The sequence below is a fragment of the Chelmon rostratus genome, chromosome 10, assembly GCF_017976325.1.
Source record: "Chelmon rostratus isolate fCheRos1 chromosome 10, fCheRos1.pri, whole genome shotgun sequence".
NCBI lineage: Eukaryota > Metazoa > Chordata > Actinopteri > Chaetodontiformes > Chaetodontidae > Chelmon > Chelmon rostratus.
The window spans coordinates 1,283,688-1,297,804 of record NC_055667.1 but is presented as its reverse complement, the minus strand read 5'-3'; the positions used below and the strand labels follow the sequence as shown (position 1 = coordinate 1,297,804).

The 14,117-nt window shown below is 41.9% G+C and overlaps 2 protein-coding genes across 5 annotated transcripts in view; one reads left to right on the top strand and one right to left on the bottom strand.

Annotated features, from left to right (window-relative positions):
- Positions 1–5,417, top strand: part of LOC121613198 (immunoglobulin superfamily member 21-like) — a 29,118-nt gene extending 23,701 nt beyond the window's left edge. Inside the window, exons 8-10 of the mRNA XM_041946503.1 lie at positions 3,516–3,708; positions 3,798–3,836; positions 5,264–5,417. Coding sequence (XP_041802437.1) covers positions 3,516–3,708; positions 3,798–3,836; positions 5,264–5,346 — 315 coding nt within the window. The 3' untranslated portion in view covers positions 5,347–5,417. The remainder of the gene's footprint in view (positions 1–3,515; positions 3,709–3,797; positions 3,837–5,263) is intronic.
- Positions 5,418–8,663: 3,246 nt separating this feature from the next.
- vps13d (vacuolar protein sorting 13 homolog D) overlaps positions 8,664–14,117 on the bottom strand; it is a 78,472-nt gene continuing 73,018 nt past the window's right edge. For all 4 annotated transcript variants that reach the window (XM_041946761.1, XM_041946764.1, XM_041946763.1 and 1 more), the window contains 3 exons: positions 11,431–11,562; positions 11,077–11,317; positions 8,664–10,108 (listed from right to left, as the gene is read on the bottom strand). In XM_041946761.1, the coding sequence (XP_041802695.1) occupies positions 9,977–10,108; positions 11,077–11,317; positions 11,431–11,562 (505 nt within the window). In that variant the 3' untranslated portion in view covers positions 8,664–9,976. The remainder of the gene's footprint in view (positions 10,109–11,076; positions 11,318–11,430; positions 11,563–14,117) is intronic.

The following is a 14,117-nucleotide window of genomic DNA, read 5'->3' as shown; positions in this document are numbered from 1 at the left end:
CCTTACTCTAAATCACGGTATAAGAATGTGTTTGGATGAATGTAACATGGGACTGGCACTGAACACATCTTAAGGTTTAGGGCTCACTCTTCAGTTCTATGGTGTGTTTTTCGTTTTATTCTCACATTCAGAGTTGAGCAGATATGATGTTATTTCACAGTTTGCACAGAATGTAAACTGGTGTGTTATTTTGGCCTTTTAAAGAGAACAGAGTGGTGCAAGCTACTGAAGGAGGAGGAGTGAGTTTGCTCCACAGCATATTTAGACATCTCTATAACAAATACATCTGTTTCCAAAAGTCCACATTTTCACTGGTTTCAGGTTTTTCCTGGAGCACCCCTGTTCATAAACATTAGGTGCATATTACTACTATTATTATTATTATTATTTAAGGGACAAAACTGACAAATTTTGTCACCAGTCAGCTGGACTTATCTTGCATGATATGGATGTGGATTTTCAGCAGTGTGCAACATGAAAACAAGCTGTCTGAAGAAAATGGCCTCATTTAGTCATTGTCATCTTTAATATCAGGGTTCATATTCGGGTTCATACAGCTATTTTAGGTGTCCACTGGAACAGGTTTACATACTTTAATGTTCAAAAACACTTTTCTCATACTGTTCATTTCTACATCACTGCTATCCTCTGTCTGAAACACTCCATTTTAGCTCTAGCCCCCTTAAGGCCCCTCTGCTGAAAAGCCTAGTGATTGGTCAGCTTACACAGGCCTGAGCAGACACTGCTTATTATATTCCTATCATCTTTACCAGTGTTTTTAGCTTCCAGCTAACTGTACTTCTACCATGAATATTACCACAGTAACTGCTTATAAAATAAAAACATCACCACCGCACATTTGAGCAGGAATCCTATCCATATTAGCCTCGGCTTTACAAACGTTACAGCATGGCTGCAGATTGTTTTTATTTGGTGATTTTTCCTTGATTTTTGTATTTGTATCATAGATGAGTGGGCCACATAGTTTATAGTGTTTATTGCTGTTATTTCTTACTTTGTTGTGCTGTAGTGGAAAGATAATCGGTTAGGTCCAGTCCAGTAATGGCCGATATGGACAAAAGATTTGTGGCTGTGTTTTAGTTCAAAATACATTCATCCTCTTACTTATTTCGCATCTATATTTCACACACAGTGCCTGTTAGCAGTAGGGGAACACTTGCATTACTTCTTCTACTTGAAAGACTACAGAGGGATGGTGGAAGGACTAGAAGTCTTAATTGGAAAATTCTCCTCAATGAGCGAAGGGGACAAAAGGGATTTTTATAACCTTGTGGCTGAGATGAGGCTCGATAGCCAACACCATCATCAATATCTTTTGTGTGAGTGCAGAGAAGATGGAGATGATGGATTGAACTGACCAGACAATCAACAAATTACAGAGCTGCTATAAAACCCAAGCAGAGACTGGTTGTTGGATTGAGGTAAGATGCAAATTTCACAGACAATAAATCACTGACCACAATTTCAAAATATTTTTTGATATAGGAAATTGCCACCAAAAGAAAAACAAAATTGCTTTAAATACTGTAAATAACAAATCAAATCAACAAACGAGTCAAAAACTGTTCAAAACTTACAAAATTTACATTTAAAAATGTACTAATTAATCTCACTATTAGCTGTCTGGAAGTCAGTACTTTAGCTAACAAAGGACTTTATGAATAGTTCTTTTGGCACATACTGAACAGGTTGTTCAAGTAAATCATTTTGAAAGAACCAGTGCTGGTAGGATGTATGCTGACTCAGATTTGAGGAGAGGAATGGAGACCAGAATACTTCATGTGCCACCCAGTACCTCTCTGCCTGGTTTTGCACAACTGGGTGATGAGCTGTTTGTCAGGTGGGTGAAGGATTTTTAACTACAGATTTTTAAGAGCAAGGATCATGTTGGAAAGAACAGATCACAGCAGATTTTATTTTATTTGATGATGATGATGATGATTATTTCACAGTCTTTTTATATAATGTGGCTGGTGCTGGATATGGATGTGTGTGTGTGATGAGGGGAGGTGGTGCGGGCAGGGGAATTTCAGTCCCTTTTTGGGGACAGAGGGGAGAGAGTTCAGTATTCTAACAGCCTGGTGGACGCAGCTTTTACTCAGTCCAGTGGAGCATACATGAAGGCTCTGGTACCTTCTCCCAGATTGCAGGAGCCTGAAGAAGCTGTGTGGGGGATTAGTTGAGTTGCCCACAGTACTGATTGCTATGTGGGTGTTCTAGATGTCCAGGATGAAGGGGAGTGAGGCACCAATGGTGTCAATGGTTATCAATGATGCCTAGAAAGAGCACGTTATGGGTGCCAGGGTTCTTGGTCTTTGCAGAGAAAGTAGAGAGGCTGCTGGGCTACCTTGACCAGTGATGCAGTATTGTTTGTCCAGGAGACTTCCTTGGTGACATACACACCCAGAAATTTGGTGCTGCTAACCCTCTCCAATGCAAAACCATTGAAAGTCAGTGGGGTCACAATCTTTTTTTTTTTTCCACTGATGTAGGGACACTGTTATTTCTGCACCATATGATCAATTGGTTCACCTCGTTCCTGTAGTAAGTCTCATTGTTGTTGCGGATGAGACCCACCACATTCATGTTGTCCCCAAATTGTATGAGTTCATTGGTGCTGTAGTTTGGTGCGCAGCTGTGGGTCAACAAGGTGAAGAGCAGGGGTCTGAGCATACATCCTTGGGGCGCCCCTGTGCTCAGTGTAATGGAGCTTGATTTGTCGTTGCCAACCTGTACTGCTTGTGATCTTTCAGTGAGAAAGTCCAGCAACCAGCTACACAGAGACTTGCTCAGGCCCAGCCGGCCCATTTGGCCCAGTTTCTTTATTAACTGCCGAGGGATGATGATGTTGAATGCTGAACTGAAGTCTATGAACAGTATTCTCACATAAGAGTCTCTTGTGTCCAGCTGGGTGAGGGCTGAGTGGAGAGCAGAGGATGAATCATCAGTAGACCAGTTATGCAAACTGAAATGGGTCCAGGGAGGGAGGGAGGATGGATCTTATTTGCTAAACGACTAGCCTGTGTGTGTGTGTGTGTGTCTTGATTTGGCACTTGATTTTCTCCCAGGTGTCATGCCAGGGTCAGACATCACTCTTGTAGGTGCCCAATGATTTCATCTTGACTTCTTCCATACAAATGTTAGCCACAGCAGGGAACACAGGTGACCCCACAGTACGACCATGTTTCTGTTGGTAGAATATATGTTGTACTTATGTGGTGATAATATGTGGTATTCAAACACAGTCTGACAATGAGCACACCTGTCCCAGATTAAGTTGCGGTCTGTCACTCAATGTGTGGTCACATTTCAGTCTCTCCCTCATGATCTCAATCGCCAGTGCTGTTGCCACGGTTGGTGTGTTGAGCCAACCTTGCATGTTGTACAAAAGGTTATGGGAGTGCCCGGCCTCCATCTTGTGAGGTGGAGCCAGATGGTTTATCCACAAAGTGGCCCTTCTCACACACTGTGTGTGTGTGTGTGCGTGTCCACAGAGCGAGGTCTTCCCTGAGCCCATGTTCACCTGGACCAAAGTCGGTGGGCATCTGCTGGATGGCAGTGAGGAACATGATGGAAGGGAACTCGTTCTGGAGAGAGTTCCTGCTGAGCTTAATGGCTCTATGTTCCGCTGCACGGCCCAGAATCCTCTGGGCTCGACAGACACCCACACCCGCCTCATTGTGTTCGGTGAGTCGGTTTGTGGTGGGGATTCGTTCTAATCTGTTCAGTGTGCTTACAGTAAAGGTTGTTTTTTTTCATTTTGTGTGTTTTTACAGACAACCCAAGACTGAAGAAAGGAAAAGAACATTTAATTGGTAGGTCGTTTTATGTCATAGTCAGTTCCAGCACTGTTATTGTCGTTAACTTGCCATGAATGTAATAAACCAGTAGCATAAACATGGGGTGACCACAGGTATGTGGGCTGCTGTGACTTGCCGTTTGAACATTTGCAACCCTTTTAAAAAATAGAAACTTTGTAAAGCAGTAATACATATGGGGTCCCAAATTCAATGTTGAATAAATAAATAATGATGAAATTATCACATAAATAAATTGAAAAATATTTTAATTTGTGAAATATTTTAACAGTCGAAAGCCAACTAATTGAAATGTTATTTCATCATTCTCTTATTTTTCAAGAGTTTAGTAAGTGTTATAGGATTTATTTCATATATGTTAATTTCAAAAAGCCTTTATCAAAAGTCTTTGTTTAATAGTGGCATTTTCCCCAATTATATTTAGATTTCATCCCACTTTTCATTTCATAATTTCACTTTTCATGACAATAGCACATGCCCCCTGCCTCTTAAGCAAGCAATGTCAACAACTGTTTCCAGAATTAGCCAATACGCGCCTGTTAACTAGAATAAATAGAATGTCAAAATTATTCTGAATCAACTATTTAGCTGCTGCTGTAAATAAACACAGATACAGAAACCAACGTCTTTTATTTATTTATCTTAAAGGATAACTTTTTTTTACAACCTGGACCTTATTTCTAGCATTAAATACGACCATTTACTCACCCAGACAACTTTGGTGGCATTTGGTGTCGTTTTGAAGGAATTAGCCCCAGAAGAGCGGCGCGTATATCCGTATAATGCAAGTACTCGGGGCATCCATGCGCAGCCTCTATATAACGCATAATCTGTGGCGAAACTCGTTCATATTCCAATATTTTGTTATGATATGCTGTTTAGCTGTAGTTTGGCAAAGCTATGGTTCGTTATTGCGCATTCGTAGCCGACCGCCGCAGAGTCAGCCGTGTTGTGGCTGGCTGCTTGCAGCAGATAACATGCCACCACGGGCTCAGAGGGGAATAGCACCAGCATATCATAATAAAATATTGGAATATGAACGAGTTTCTGCGTATTATGTGTTATATAGAGGCTGCGCATGGATGCCCCGAGTACTCGCATTATACGGATATACGCGCCGCTCCTCTGGGGCTAATTTCTTCAAAACGACACCAAATGCCACCAAAGTTGTCTGGGTGTCTAAATGGTCGTATTTAATGCTAGAAATAAGGTCCAGGTTGTAAAAAAACGAAAGTTATCCTTTAACGTAGCAGCACATGATTTGGCTCTGCACAAGAGATTAGTTGATGATAAAACAATACAGAAAATAGAATTATCCTTTAATGGGAAGTTGTACATGACAGTACATGACAGTTACTGCCAGCATGTCAGTCCTGGCATAATTTGTGAATCAGTGCTCTGCCTGCTGTCTTGTTTGTGTGCAGCCATCGGCACAGCGGCCAGTCAACGCTCCCACACATTAACTTCCATCTTGCTGCTGCTGAGCTTTACCTGCAAGCTGACATGATTCGAGGCTCCTGCTCCTCCCACCCACATCCACCTGAGGCAACTGCTCTGTCATGATCCCCTGGAATAGCTAAACGTCCACCCAGCTGTTTGCAGCTACACTCAGTGGTGCTAGAACATAAAAGGTGCAGCAGGACTTCAACCCCGGGAGAGAGGACAGATACTGACACAGCATCAGACAGAAAAAAGGTCCAGATGTTGTACAGCATGCCGTCACACTGTGAGCAATTTTGCTGATTGGTTTTCCCTATTCTGACTGATTATGAGCACATAAAAGACTCTAACTGCATCATATTGAGGGAAATCCTTGTTGTAGATTACAAAGGTTTGCAAGGTTCACACTAGACCCCAGGGAACAATGGCACTGGGCGATGGTAGTCCTGACAGGCTATCAGCAGCGTAGCCAGGTCTCATGATGACAACAGATGAGACAGACACTTTTTAATCACCAGTGTGCCCCTTATGGCACATTGCAAGAAGCAATGACGCAAAAATAATGGCAAAAAATGTATTATTATCATGAATCTCTGGAGGGCAAACAGAGCCACATGAAAGTGATCAGAAGGCCCGTGACCGTCCATCAGGGCTGCTCAGACCAAAAATTGCAGACCCATCAGTAATCAATTGGTCCCATAATCCTGTGGGATATTGTGAAGGATTTTTAAGGTTATTTGAGCTTTCAAAAATAAATGAATTTAGAGAACATTAGTAACCTTCATTGTGCAACACAGCTGCTCACCTGTAGTTCAAGTGACTGTGTTGGTTTGTTTAGGTCTCACCTTTGCTCCCGTCTTTGCTTGAGGACCACATTAAAAACTATTATTTGTAAGAACATTTCATTTAATTCATTTCTTCATTCTATGTCCTTAGGGGGCATACAAAGCCTGGGTTGGATTCCAGCCTGGGCCACATTACTGCAGCTCATCCCCTCTCTTTCCCCTGCTCTCCTGTCTTTCTCCAGCTGTCACTATCTGAATAATAAAAAGCAGAAATGCCAAAAATACTAAATATTCTTTCTTGTAGTGTCTGTGAAAGAAATTCTAAATTAGCCAAAGAAATACAACATGGTTGTTCCATAAAGTGGTGACATTAGCCTGTTGGAGAAGCTAACATTGATGTTAGCTCTGTAAAATCCTGCTTCCTCTGGAATAAAATGTAAAACAAATTTGTTAATGTATTTCTTCTTCATGAAATATGTTTTTTAGATGTTTTAATTCCTTGCTACTCAGAATAAAAAGGTAATGGTACATTTACTTAATCAACAAACACACCATCAAATACAAAAAGCTACTCTTTAATAGCACATTAGCTGAGTAACATTTAATGATGGCATTAAATCACAATATTTTTTCCCACATGATAATAATGTTAAAATGCTAGTGTTAGTTACAAACATTTTCATGACAGGCTGAAGATAAAGTCCAGTAATACCTGAACACTTTTTGTGTCTTGGGCTTTCATTGATTTGTTTGTTTTCCACTGAGGAGCCTCTCCCAGGCAAAGTGTAATGAAATGTCTACTTATTCTGACCTTTAGTGAAAATAAATGAAGACATACTGTATCCGTTTTTAGTAAATATCTATGAATACCTGCAGCTCAAGTGTGCCCATTGAAAGAAAGAGGCTGTGCAAATACAGATCTGAACCACAGACTGCGGGTGGATTGTTCCGGTCAGTGGGAAACGGGTGCAAGGCAATAGAGAATGTTCTGACTCCCCATGACCCTTTTTTTTTTTTTTTTTTTTAAACCACATTTTCTGTGCACTCCTCTGATGCTAGGCATTTAGCTAGGGCTTTGTGCTCCTTCCTACATCAGCGGTACCTGGAGTCCCTTGAGTGGGCTTGGTCGCATCCATCACATCTCTCTTTCTCCCACCTTAATGAGACACATTTCAGAGCTGTCAGTGAAGGCAAACCTACAAGCCATGAAACACATTATTTCACTCAGATAAGACGCAGAACAACTGACAAGAGGCCGATGTGTTTGGTTTATATGTCAGTGACAGTTCTGGAAACATAACATGGCCATGTGAAGGCTGTGATAAATAAGAGTGCTGTCGTCTATATGATCAAATATGTTCCACACATGCTTGAGATTTATTACATAACTAAACAGGTTGTAGATTAAATAAATTTAAATAAAACATGACAGATCCTCATGCTCTTGTATTATTGCTCTTTGGAGAACGTAACGTTGGTTGGGCTCATCTGAATTATAGCCATTCATTGTAGGATACTTAAACAGTTTCTCCACCTCATTCAAATGTGCCAGCTGTGGGGACGGAGTCTTTATACCGTTCAGTTGAAAGATTTCCAGGAAGGATGCACTCATGTATCTTCGCTCCTGGCTCCTCCAAGATCCCTCCTTGTTCCTCGCTCCTCGGAGCAGAAATAAGAGCTTTGGGACGGCGGGCAAGATGGCGGACCGCAAGTACTTCCAGTTCGAGCGAGGAAACAATTAAAAGAAATGAGATGCACCCATAGAGTGCTCTGATAAATCATTATAAGTGGCTATTTCTCCCACCTTTTGCACTTGCTGATGTAAGCACGCTCTCTGAGGATAGAGTTTTAATGTACCCATCAAAAATCGGTGTTGCAGCAGCAGTAAGGCGGTTGTTGTACCGGTCTGTTGTGGTGAAGAAAGAGCTGAGCCAAAAGGCAAAGCTCTCAATTTACCAGTCAATCTACGTTCCTACCCGCACCTATGACCCGATGTTCATGGCCTGGGAACGGCTGAGCCCGCCGCCCCCCCCGGAAGAGCTGGAGGAAGTGTCCTGGTAGAGGGAAGTCTGGGCCCTGCTTAGACTGCTGCCCCTGCAAGAACATGGATAGATGGACCCCTCAAATTTTGCTACCACCATTTCATGGTTTTCCTCTTTCTCCCCTTCTCCAATAGTGAATAAATTGAAGATATTATTGGCTTTGTGGTCCATGGCATAGATAAGTGTGCTAAACTGGACCTCACCGTACTTGTTATCCACCTTAGCAGCTGATCAGTACCACGTTAATATCCGACTCTAGGCCACCTCAAGTTGAAGTGGGCTAAACCTCACCAGGTGTCTCAGAAACACTTCTGATACAGTGTCAAATAAACTACTGGCTGCTACAGGTTATTTGTACTCAGAACACCTGGTGGCATGAACATTACACAAAGTGCTATGAATCAACCTTGACTGCTCATTTGCAGTTCATTACAGCTAAGCTGCTTAACGTAGCTCTCTGACTGATTACATAGTATGTCTTTCTACCTGTATTACCCAATCCTATGACAGGGGAGGACCCCCAGACACCCACTTGAGAAGTGTCCCCCGGGCATGGGGCAGCTGGCAGCTGGCAGTGTCCCTTTTCCACATTGAAGGTTGCAAGTAATGCCAACATTTGCTAATTAGCAGTAAACATAAAGTACAGCTGAGGCTGTTGGGAATGTCAGTAATTTGCAGATCATAAAACAAAGTACTGGACAACTTCTAATGATTGCAAAATTATTGGTAAATGAATGTATCTATTATCACTGACAAACCCCCTCGGACACCACATTTTACAGTGTCAGAGAATGTACTCTCTTGCAGAACATGTAAGAAACTTGCAGGAAATCTTAAGGAATATAACTTTTAACAATCTCAGGATTTATTGTAGTGAATATCATCATGACCCTCACCCAAACAGGTTATGTGTATGCGATGATAGAACACAGCAAACACTGTTTTAAGTCGAGAAATAATAGGTCTAACACAGTGAGTGCTGCACTTGTGGTGCTTTATTTGAAGCAGTGTCCATGTGAACGTTATTTTACAGGATCACAGATCAAATCCTCTTCCTCCCTGACAGACCTGTCCTGAACTCCATTCCTCCTCCCGACCACACAACTCAAACACGGCTCAAGAAAATCTCATCTGACACCAAACCAAAATCGAAAGTTCAAGCCTCAACAAGTTGTGTACAGTACTCTACATTTAGAGTGAAGTCTGGTTAGAAGGAAGTCAGCACTGTTCTCTCAAGGAGAAATCTGGTTAGAAAGAAGACTGGGCTCATTAAAAAAAGTGTTGTTAAATAAACGTAGAGACATGTCTGACCTGGAGGACTGCGATTGAGAAAGGCAGAAAGACAATGACAGGCAGCTCCAGTGTGTGAGGCGGGGGGGCTGCGGGTCCCCCCCTGTGTCAGTGCAATTCATTCTCCCCCGACTGTAACTAATAATCTCTTATACACAAAATAGAGTTGTAAAGGCAGTTACTTTTCACATTATATCAGCTTCTGATGTTCTCATTACTTCATAATTAATACAATATGTACACTGGTTTATGATATTGGTACGTAGCTCTATTTACATTCCTGTCTATTAACAAACATAAAGAACAGCTGGAGGAAGAGTACACCTGCTGCCATCAGCAGTCATACACAGTAAGCACATAGGACCAGTGTGTTAGAAGTGTTTTCTGCATATGCAAAGCCAAACCAACATGTCCTTGCATATATTTTTCATGTCATGTACATGTATGTGCTTTGTCAAATATCAGGTCATGTGGCTAAACAAAGTGCACAGGTGTCCGATGATTCCCTTTACTGCAGTCTGTCAAACAGCTTAAAAGACTGAAGCCTACAACAATCGATATCCTTAGAAAAGTCACGTTATCAGGACTCGAGCAGTAAGCAGTCCTCATTCTCACTCGCAGGGAGCATGAGCTGCTGCTCGTAGTATAGACTCTTGGCATAGTTGATTTCTTGAGAGATTTTGATGGCGAGACTCTCATTCTTCACGTGGACCTGTAGAAAGGATTGTCACACAATTAACAAGTGGAAATGCTGGGATCAGACAGTCACAGACAGATGAGGCGCTTCGGGAAGAAAAATAAGCATTATTAATGTATAATATATTTAGAAATAGTCACAGTGATGGCAGTAACAATGAATGTTTCCATATGTGATCAAAGTGAAGTTGGAAGCATTCACGATCACTGGCCGGTGAAGGTGGGTGTCTTTTCCTTCAAACTGTAGAAAGATGCTGAGAGAGTGGGTGAGCAGCAGACAGGTGTGTGCAAAGGGTGACTTCACAGCCAACATTTGGGATTCATTTAACATTCCTGACCAGAAGAGTGGGAATCAAACAGTTAAAGGTTAGTCCAAATGAAGAGCATTCTGTGTCTCTTATTGGTCAGTGTCAGCGAACCTGCTGAAGTTGTCACACTGTGGTCGCCACCCAAATAAAATGGAGAAGAATGGAGTTTAGCAAACAATGACATTTAAAATACTCAAGAGCAACATTAATCTGATAATCAAACTGCCATTTCGTCTTCATCTGTCCTGCTGAAATAAAATGTTTTATTTCCCCTACTGACTTGAAACAACATGTCATCCACATCTATGATGGAAGCTGACAACAATTTGTACAACATTGTGTGTTTTTCTACACACCTTGTTTTTATTAGCAACAAGAAATGTCTGACTCTAGGCCTAATATCTATACTAGTATTACCTTGTTATAAGAATGAGGTACACAAGTTGTAGCTGCCACAGAATCTGTGCTTGACCAATCAGTGATGGTCAGCCCTGCAAACTCTGCTCCCTAAAGTTACTGAACATTTGTAGTACTACCCCTGCAGCACACACTTTTTTGCTCCCTGGAGCTATCCAGGGGGGAAATATTTTAAATTTTTTCGTGTAATTTAGGTGATCTAAACCAGCTGTACTATCCTGAGACTGTATATGAAAAATCAGTCATATAAGTGTCTCACCATAGGTTTCTGGTGTGAGGGGCCAGGAATGGCCACACCACTGCTGGTGCTCTCTGCCTTCTTGGTGAGCTGCACATATATCTTCCCATGATCTTTAGAGACCAGGCAATGGTAGAGGTCGTCGTACTTGACCTCCAGGAAGATGGCCTCACGGTCAACGTAGTCTCCTGGTTTCAGGAAGTAGACCACTTTGGAGGAGATGAGGACACAGTAGCTGTCGATGGGCTCCACAGCAATGAAGCTGGTGGGGAGAAACACACAGTGTTCAACTCTTGGTGTGATGGAATGGCAGATAATCAGGGTATTAGACACACACACAGTGTATAAGAGTGCAGTGAAATGAGTGAGGCTCACAACTCAGAGTGGATGTTGTCAGTGAGGCGGAAGAGCTGCTCCTGACCATCAGCCTGTGTGGCCGAGTGTCGAGGCAGCAGACCTTGAGGTCCCTTACAGCAGCGAGGCTTTCTGACCCGCTGCACGCTGAGCCTGAACAACACAAGAACACAAACACATCACACACTGTACAGTACAGACTTCCTGTTTAAGAAGGAATCAAGAATTCATAGTTTTGGTACTATCTGGAGCTCTGGTAACATTTTTTAAATCGGGCATTTTATATCCATGTTGATATGATGAGTTTGTGGAGCTGGCACACTATCTGCATGACCATTGTGATTTATCCTAAAAAAATACAATTATATTTTTATCAACAGTACAGAAAGTAAGAAAGAAGCACTTGGTTAAGGTTAATGAAAAATGACGACCAAATGTGACCCAAGATGAGATGTGTTTATTTTTAGTTTTCAGTATTTAACTAAAACCACCGTCTTTACCTGACCTTAAACCTACAACAAGGGGGACGACGGTCATTCTGGTTCACGTGGGTCTTGAATTTTCAGCCTGATCACGTTGTGATTATATTGAGTTACATGGAGATAATGTGATCTATTAATATCTCCACGTGATAAAATGTATGTTGCTAATACACACACCCTAAAACAAATGACAAACAGAACTTAAGAGCTGCATCAGACACATGGACACCATTCTGAGATTTAACACAATATCACGGTGTGACAGTTTAGGCATTTATTTTCATGCACATTGGAGATGTATTTAGTGAGAATCTGCAGTAGCTGTTCACAGTAAAACACTTCCATCCAGCCATGCGTTACGAGCATGAAGAGCATAGGGCTCAGCACACAGTGCAGAGGGGTTCCTGTGCTTAGGATGAGGGTGGAGGAGGTGTGGTTAGCAATTCTCACTTGATGTGGTAGGTCTGTGAATAAGTCCATGACCCATGAGCACAGAGTCGAACCAAGGCCCAGGTTGTCCAGTTTGTCCAGTGTTAAATGTGGATCAGAAGTCCACGAATAACATTCTCACATAAAAGTTGTGGTGAGTGTGCAAAACTCATTTGGCCAGAGTGTGGAACCAGCTGATGTCTGACAACCCACAACACGTAATCATTCAGCTGCAACACAAGAACCAATGACTGGAAGAAGTTCTGTTCAATACCGATTCTTGCAAGGTCTCAGTACCTCTCAAGACTGAGTGACTGACCAAAACCTGGAAAACCATCTGCAGATAGCATCATCATCACTATCATGTGACATCATTGCAATGTGAAGTGGTTACAATCCAGCTGATGATGGGAATGCAACACTTATGGATGCCAACCACCAAAAAACTTAACACAATCAGATAGCATCAACTAGTATTGATCATCAATAAATATTTCTCATCTACATGTTTCTTGTCAACAAATTTGACACAACATGGCTGCACATATCTCGCACATGTTCTGAAAAAAATCGGTCTGTGCGATGAATGAAATTACCACAAGTAGTACCTGTTGCACCATACAGCATTCTGAAATGGTGCAAAAAACATTCATGTGGATGGGGATTGTTCTTGTTTTGAAATACCACATTAAAATGAAAATGTCCAGACGGTATGTCCACCACCTGTCAGAAAGTCTGTGCTGACCAGCTCACACCTTTCTTCACACAGATTTTCAACTAATCAATGGAGCTGTGTGAAGAGCCTTCATGCTTCAAACACTCCATAATAACTCTCCCCCATCTCAGGATTGAATGACTACAGGCCAGTTGAGAGACTGGTGTTGACTCACCTGAAAGACATTACAGGCCCCCTGCTGGACCCCCTTCAATTTGCCTACCGGGTAAACAGGTTGGTGGAGGACGCAGTCAACATGGGACTGCACTATATCTTCCACGACTTAAAGTAAACTTTAAAAATAGCCTCAATCACTAAGAAAGTGCAACCTGCTTCAGCTCAGGAAGTGCCTCAACAGCTGCTTATCCATGTCTACAAAGGAATAACCCAGAATGTCCTATGCACATCCATCATCGTCTGGTTTGGGCCACCAAACAAAAACAGAATGCAACAGACTATAAGGACTGCTGAGGAAATCATTGGTGCCAACATGCCCTCCATTCAGGACTTACACACCTCCAGACTGAGGAAACGGGCATGAAGCATTACTGCAGACGTCTCACATCCAGGACACAACCTGTTCCAAGTTGTCCCCTCCGGTAGGCGCTACAGATCACTGAACGCCAAAACAACCAGACACAAAACAAGCTTCTTCTCACAAGCTGTCACCCTGATAAACATTTAGCTAATCATACAGTCTCACTAACCCTTTGACACCAAAACATCCACTGACTGGCCAATTATCATCAAATAATGCACAATTTTAAACAAGTACATTCATCACTCACAATCAAATACATGAAGAAGGCAAGAAATTCCACTGATTATGATTTGGCAAGGCACACCTGTTGAACCACTACAGGTGACTACCTCATGAAGACAGTTAAGATAATACCAGTAGTGTGCAAATCTGCCATCAAAGCAAACAGAATCTAAAATATAAGACATTCTTTTGTGAACTACATAATTCCAAATGCTCTTTAAAAGTTTTGATGTCTTCAGTATTAACCTATAATGTAGAAAATAATAAAGAAAAACCACTGGATGGAAGATGGAAGGTGTGTCCAAACGTTTGACTGATA